Genomic DNA, 8,350 nt, shown 5'->3' on the forward strand with positions numbered 1-8,350 from the left:
AGTTTTCAAGAGGGAGTTAAGTTTCAGAATGTGCGGAGGAAGGTTGAGACCCCACTGAATAGTTTTCATCTTGTCTTGATGGGTCTGGTGAAAGGAGATGGAGATAAGATTCTTATGATCCAACAGTGAGTAACTGTTATCGTGACTAATTGCGACTGTAACAACTATAAAGCTAGAAGTTTTAAACAAAGACGAGGGAGTAGTTAATCTTACAGTCCAGAAACAGACGACCCTAGGACCATCAAGGGAGAAGAGCACAAGCAGAATGTAGGACCCTATCCAGAGAAGCAGCAACGAGACGGCAGAGATGAGGACATGGGGAGAGGGAGCAACTGAGGAGTCTAGACTCATGGAAAGACAGGGACTGAGAGCTGGTGGCCGGGAGGCAGGCTTGCAAAATGTGCCCTTTGGTTATTTAAATGATTATATATTCCTGAGTGTTTTTTGTGTACATCCCCCCACCAAAAAGAAAGAAAGGAAATGGAAGCAAAAAAAAAAAAAAAAGTATACAAATAAATGAAGAGGCATACCATGTTGAATTGCAGATTCAATATAATAAAGATGTCAATTTCCCCCAAACTGATACACAACCAGGTTTAAGGTAATTGCTATCAAAACCTCAGCAACATTTTTTTACAAACGCAACGAAGACTATTCTGAAATTTACATGGGAAGGTAAAGGTTTTAGAAGATCTACACGTATTCTGAAAACTTGGGCAGAATCACATTTCCTGATGTACTGTCTAGCTACTGTGATCAAGAACGGCATTGGTTAAAAAAGAAAAAAGAAAGATACACAGATCAACTGAACAAAACAGAGAAACCAGAAACAGACTCACATGGACAGGCCCAACTTATTTTTACACAGACACACTTGTAATTCAATGGAGGAAAGGTCATTCTTTTAATACATGATGATGCTGGAGCAAGTGGACATCCATAAATCCAAACCCAAACCCACTAGCATCAAGCCAATTCTAACTCAAAGTGACCCTATAGGACATGGCAGAACTGCCCAGTAGGGTTTTTGAGCTTGTAAATCTTCATGGACGTAGACGGCTTCATCTGTCTCCTGTGGAGCAGCTGGTGGATTTGAATCACCGACCTTTCAGTTAGCAGCCCAACACTTAACCCACTGTGACACCAGGACTCCTTGTACAGCCACAGGCTGAGAACATGGGAAAACATGAATCTTGACACAAGTCTCACACCGTATACAGAAATAACCTCAAAATGCATCATGGACTTAAATGTAAAAATTGTACTACAAACACTTTAGAAGAAGCATGTTAGACAATCTTTGGGATCTAAGACTAGGCACAGAGTTCTTACACTTGACAACAAAAGTATGAGCCCACAGGAATAAAAGCTGATCAACCGAACATTATCAAAAATTAAAAACGTTGGCTCTTCAATAGACCCTGTAAAGAGAATGAGAAGACAGATTACAGACAGGGAAAAAAGATCTGCAAACCACACATCCGAAAAAGGGATTAGTATCTAGAATACATAAGGAGCTCTGGTAGCATAGTAGTTACAGACCTCAAGGTCAGCAGTTCGAAACTACCAGCTGTTCGGCGGGAGAAAAGATGAGGGTTTCTGTTTCTGTAAAGATTTACAGCCTCGGAAACCCTGTACAGGGTTGCTATGAGTTGGAACCAACTCCACGGCACACAGCCACAACCACCATCTGAAACTCAACAGCAAAAGAGCAAACAATCCTTCTTAGAGCACATGCAAAAGGAGTGGACAGATATTTCATCAAAGAAGACACACAAGCACATGAAAATCTTCAACATCATTAGCCACTGGTGATCATGTGCTATGGAGTTGGTTCCGACTCATAATGACCCTGCATGGGTTTCCGAGGCTGTAAATCTTTATGGGAGCAGAAAGTCTCAGCTTTCTCCTGCAGAACAGCTGGTAGTTTCGAACTGCTGACCTTGAGGTTAGCAGCCTGAATCGTAACCACTATGCTCCCAGAGCGCCTTTCATTAGTCACTGCTGCTGTTGTCACGTACCGTCAAATCGGTTCCGACTCAGAGTTACAAGGAGCAGCTGGTAAGCTTGAACCACCAACCTTGTGGTGAAATTCAATCTTGCAGTTCAGTGATTTAACCTGCAGTGCCACACCTGGACTCCTTCATTAGCCATTAGGGAAATGCCAATGAAAACTACCATGGTAGACTGGTGGAGGTGGTGATGTGCCGGGGAGTCGGTTCTGACTCACAGCGACCCTCTATAGGATTTCCGAGGCTGTAAATCTTTACGGGAGCAGAAACTGTCATCTTTCTCCGGCCAAACCGCTGGTACTTTCGGACTTCTGACCGAAAGATTAGCAGTCCGACTTGTAACCACGATGCTACCAGAGCTCCTATATACTTAAAAGAATGATTAAGATAAAAAATGGTGACAATGCCAAATGCTGGCAAGGATGTAGAGAAATACAATCAGTGCTGGTGGGAATGTAAACTGGTACCGCAACTTTGGAAAACAATTTGACCACTGCTTTTCCACCAGTGAAAGGCGGGCAGGTGGAAACGAGAAATGAGATGGTTATGAAGGGAACATAGGGATCGTTATGAGGATGAAAACGTTCTGTGTGTTGACAGTGTAGCTGTCAGTGTCAGTAGTGTGCTTGTGACATCTCGCGATAGTTTTGTAAGATGTTACTATTGTGGGAAACTGGGCAAATCTATTATTTTTTTACAATGGCATATGATCTACAATTACCTCAAAATAGAAAAAGTTTAATTAACAACAACAAAAATCTCTTTAAAAGCCTCCAAATATAAGGATATAAGTCTTTGCCGTGTATTATAAAAAGAAGAGATAAGCACATTGCACTATAGTTTTGTAAGATGTTACTATTGTGGGAAACTGGGCAAATCTATTATTTCTTACAATTGCATATCAATCTACAATTACCTCAAAATAGAGAACGTTTAATTAACAACAACAACAAAAACCTGTTTAAAAGCCTCAGCATGTAAGAGGATATAAGTATTTACCATGTATTATAAAGAGTAGAGGTAAGTATTTCAACTTTGCAAAAATTGAAATTCATTTCAGACACCAATGGTGATTTAAACTTGAGACACGAATTAAGGAGCTGGAGAGAAAAGAAGAGGTTTCCAGGTACAAATCTCAATTCAGTTTCCTGGAGGGACAAAGAAAACCATCAGAAAGCTATGAAGGTATAGACAAAGCTATCAATGTAAAATAGACTGCAGGTCTCCAAATATTTAATTTTACGGAAGTCTAAACTTTCCAAGCCGTTTGCACTGCGAGGTCGGTGGTTCAAGCTCACCAGCTGCTCCTCGGAAACCCTACACCAGGGTCGCTATGGGTCAGAACCAACTTGGTGGCACTTAACAACACCACAAACTTTCCAAAAGGAATTTATTCCTCTCAACCGGTCCCAACAGCTGTGGAACTGACTCCTACTCATGGCAACCCCAGATGTGGCCGAGTAGAACTAACTGTGTTTCACAGGGTTTTCAATGGCTGATGACCAGACCTTTCTTCCTAAGTTTCTCTGGGTGGACTCAAACCTCCAATCTGTTAGTTAACAGTGGAGAGTGTTAACCCTTTGCACCACCCAGGGACTCCCATTCCTCTATAATTGTTGTAGGTACTGTCGAGTTGGTTCTGGCTCACAGCGACCCCGTGCATAACAAATGAAACATGGCTCAGTCCTGCATTATCCTCACAACTGCTGTTTTTATAAGAGGCCACATACGTAACATCTGCTTCTAACAGTTAGACACGTTAACTGTTGTTAAAAACGTTTGAGCCTACGGTTGCTGCCACTGTGTCGTTCAATCTCCTTGAGGGCTTTCTTCTCTTTCACTGACCCACCACTCCACCAAGCACAATGTCCTCTCCAGGGACAGATCTCTCCTGACAACATGCCCAAAGTATGAGAGATGACATCTTGTCATCCTGCCTTCTAAGGAGCATTCTGGCTGCACTTCTTCCAAGACAAATTTGTTTATTCTTCTTGCAGTTCATGGAGTTTCTTCCTCTTTAAATTGATATCTCAATCCTCGGGGGTGGGGGGGTGGATATGGTATTTTTCATCTATGTGCTTACCTTATAGGAGAACTTATTCTGGAAGGGTGGGTCACCGCTATAAATCAGGGGAAGAGAGGTGGGGATGGAGTACTTGAAAGTTATTGGCGGAAGAAGTAATGCACTAGGGAAACTGTGTAGACTGGACATGCTACTAGACCACCAGCACGTACGCCCTCATCCTGCACACGAGTCCTACTTCTAGTTCCTTTACTGGACTTCAAGTAAAGCACATAATCTCTGTGCCACAATGTCCTCCTAAAGCAGAAAGAGTATTTTTCAACTACCCAACCAACAGGATATTTGCAAGGATAAACATCTGCACAGCAGGGAAATGTTTGAAAGAAAGGGGCTAAGGGAATCTTGGTTCGCAAACGTGGCTCATTTCAAACATTTATGTCCTTTTTATATGAGGAAACATGCACAACGGAGGACAGTGATTTTGAAGGAGATGGCAGAAAACAACAGGCAATATGAATGAGAAGATTTGGAGAGTCAACATCCCAGTTTTACTTTCTCAGTTGTCTTGTATTGAACGTACTACGGGAAAATTCAGTTATGGTGAAATCCTATCGTCCTACGCTCCACTCGAGTCAACAAAACAAATAAACAACCAACAACTGGAGTCTGGGGAGCTGTCTTTCTTACGTGACACTGGAAGATGTTAAGAACATGGAAATAGGCAGTAATGTACTCTTGAGTGTCATGGATTATAGCACTAATTTAATTTCGTCTGGTATTTTGGTTGCTCACTCAAGGGTACTTGCCTGCACTTGAATGTAAGCTCTTTGATTGCAAGAACCAGGATCCATACTCATCTTTATACCGCCCACCATCCATCATTCTGCATGTAGTCGGCACTCCACGAATACCAAACTCAATTAATGTGCACATGTTCATTCACTCCCACCAGCTGAGAGGAATACACTGAATGTGTTCCAGAATAGACATGAGTCTCCTGACAGTCACAGAGCCGCAGCCCTGTAAGTCACTGAAAAAATGTTTTCCATTTCTGGGGGTTTCATCTTTGCGGTAAGGAAAAATAAGCGAAATTAGATGAATGCAGATTTTTACTGCTCATCTGAAAGAAAAGTCCTGAGCCTGTGAGGAACTTCCAGCTGCTACTAATGATGCTGTAGATAAGTACAGGACTGCTAACCTGAAGGTTAACGGTTCAAACTCACCAGCCGCTCCTCCGAAACCCTACACAGTTTTTGAACCTTTGCTACTTACCAGTGTCCAGTCTTGTCTTGACATGTTGATACCTTGGGTTCTGTGGTATCCTTTTCGTCAGATACTAAACAAAACAAAACAAAAAATCACCATTACTTGGGTGAATGTAAGGATAAAGGTGGCAATATTCAGAACAGTTAGATAGTTAAAAAATGGAAAGTATAATAAAATGTCACAGAATTGAAAAACGGAAGCACAGAACCATGGCCCACAGCGTTTCCACAGGTGAAAGTGGTTATCTTTCTTCCGTCAACATATTTCCATATGTTGTCAAAACTCTCTCATAGCACTATGTAGGAAAAACCATCCTAAGGATCATTTACTGAGTCAAAATCGGTCTGTCTCTTCTGTCCATCTGTCTGATCTAACGCTGCTATAACAGAAATACCCCAGGTGGATGGCTTTACACAAACAGAATGTCTCCTTTCACAGTTTAGGAGTCTATAAGTCTGAATTCAGAGCGCCAGGTCTTTGTCCCCTTTCAGCATCTGTAGGCCCAGCATTCCTTGGTGATCTCCATGTTTCTTGGCATGAACTGGACTGCAAGCTCGTTTCAGTCACTCCTTGGAAACCCTACACAGCAGGGGGATGGGAAACGTCCAGCCTGAGAGTCATATTGTTGTTGTTGTTAACAACTCTTGTCGAGCTGATTCTGACTCATAACGACCCTATATAGGGTTTCCAAGGAGCAGCTAGTGGGCTTGAACCGCAGACCTTGTGGTTTGCAGTCTAGTGCTAATTCTACAGCGTCACTCCAGAAGTCCATGAGTCATACGTTGTTGTTGTTGTTGTTGTTGTCAGGTGCCATCGAGTCGGAACCAACTCATAGCAATCCCATGCACAGCAGAACAATGTCTGATCCTGGGCCAACCTCACTACCGCTGCCACAAGTCAGTACCCACTCATAGTGACCCTATGCACAACAGAACAAAACACTGCCTGGTCCTGGGCCAATCTCACAATTGTTGCCCCACTTGAGCCCACTGATGCTGCCACTTTGCCAATCCATCTCGCTGGGGGTCTATCTTATATGACTCTTGTATGAGCCATGTAAGGTCCACAAAATCATTATGTATATAACCCTACCAAGGCAACTGTAATTCCAGTCATCACTTCGTTGTTGTTAGGTGTCATTGAGTCAGTTCTGACTAATAGCGACCATGTGGCTAGTGAGCTTGAACTGCCAACCTTGCAGTTTAAACTGACCTTGCAGTCCAGTGCACTAACCCACAGCACCACACCAGGACTCCAGCCATCACATTTTTTTGTTGTTGTTGTTGTTAAGTGCTGTTGAGTCAGTTCTGACCAATAGCAACCCTGAATGAGGTTTCCAAGGAATGGCTGGTGAGCTTGAACTGCCGACCTTGAAGTTTAAACCAACACTGCAATCCAAAATTGCATTAACCCACAGTGCCACACTCCAGCCATTACATTAGGAGGGAGTCAATTAAATGTTTGACAAAATATAGCAGGCTAATTTTTAATTTGTTAATTTTGTATGGTCCACAAATGATGTTATAAATTTTTGCAGAAAAAAGCGCCCTATCCCTGCTATCAAGATGTATTGGTCATTTCTGGTGATTGGAATGCAAAGGTTGGGAGCAAAGAGAAAGGATCAGTGGTTGGGATATATGGCCTTGGTAATAGAAATGATGCTGGAGAACGCATGATAGAATTCAGCAAAACCAATGATTTGTTCCTTTCAAATATCTTCTTTGGACAGCATAAGAGACCTCACCAGATGGAACATACACATGGACCTCACCAGATGGAACACACAGAAATCAAATTGACTACATCTGCGGAAAGAGACAATGGAAAAGCTCCATATTATCAGTGAAAACAAGGCCAGCGGCAGACTGTGGAACAGACCATCAATTACTCATGTACAAATTCAAACTGTCGCTGAAGAAAATGTAAACAAGTCCACGAGAGCCAAAATATGACCTTGAATATATCCCACCTGAATTTAGAGATTATTTAAATAAGAACAGATTTGATACATTAAACTCTAAAGACTGAAGACCAGAAGAGTTGTGGGATGACATTAAGAACATCATACAGAAAGAAAGCAAAAAGTAATTGAGAGGACAAGAAAGAAGAAAAAGGTCAAATGGATGTCAGAAGAGACACTGAAGCTTGCTCTCTGGCGTAGAGATGCTAAAGCAAATGGAAGAAATAAGGAGGTCCAAGAGCTGAGCAGAAAATTTCAAAGATCAGCTCGAGAAGATCAAGCCAAATATTACAACAAAATGTGTAAAGATCTGGAATTAGAAAGCCAAAAAGGAAGAACACGCTCAGCATTTCTCAAGCTGGGGGAACTGAAGAAAAAATTCAAGCCTCGACTTTCATTATTGAAAGATTCACTGGGAAAATTATTGAATGATGCAGAAAGCATCAAGAGAAGATGGAAGATACAGAGTAGACATGGATGGGCAACTTAGACATTGGCTACCCAAAATGGGGAGGGCTACAAAGGCAAGAAGTGACTGGCTCTCAAGCTTTCAAGAGGGAACCTAAATCCAGAGGGTGTGGAGGAAGGTAGAATCTCCACTGAGCAGTATCCCATCTATCCAGGCGGGGCTGATGAAAGGAAATGCAGATAGGTCTCTTGTGATACAATAGTGAATAATTGTTATCAGGACTGATTGTAAGGGTTGGAAATGTAAAGGTAGACTTTTGTAGCAAGGAGGAGAGTGATTAACTTTTCAGTCTAGGAGCAGAGGTCCTTGGGACCATCAAGGGAAAAGAGTGGAGAGTGGGACCCTACCCAGAGAAGCAGTGATGCCTGAGATGGAGGCAGAGATGATGACGTGGAGAAATGGAGCAGCTGGGGACGTTAGGCACAGAGAAGGAGAGGGGCTGTGTGCTGATGACGGGTGTGTGTGTGTGTGTGTGTGCTGATGACGGGGTGGGGTGGGGCGGGCAGGCTTGTAGTGTATGCTGTTTGGTTGGTTATTGATGCATGGAGGGAATTGTAACCAGGGCAATGAAACGATATACGATAGGATGAATGTAAAACTAATGTTCTCCCATGTAAACT

At 42.5% G+C, this 8,350-nt stretch overlaps 1 protein-coding gene across 1 annotated transcript in view; it reads right to left on the bottom strand.

Annotated features, from left to right (window-relative positions):
• Positions 1 to 8,350, bottom strand: part of CEP41 (centrosomal protein 41kDa) — a 69,965-nt gene that overhangs the window by 30,821 nt on the left and 30,794 nt on the right. The window contains exon 2 of the mRNA XM_006861221.1: positions 5,308 to 5,371. Within this exon, the coding sequence (XP_006861283.1) occupies positions 5,308 to 5,371 (64 nt within the window). The remainder of the gene's footprint in view (positions 1 to 5,307; positions 5,372 to 8,350) is intronic.

The sequence above is a fragment of the Chrysochloris asiatica genome, unplaced genomic scaffold (genome assembly GCF_000296735.1).
Source record: "Chrysochloris asiatica unplaced genomic scaffold, ChrAsi1.0 scaffold00041, whole genome shotgun sequence".
Lineage (NCBI taxonomy): Eukaryota > Metazoa > Chordata > Mammalia > Afrosoricida > Chrysochloridae > Chrysochloris > Chrysochloris asiatica.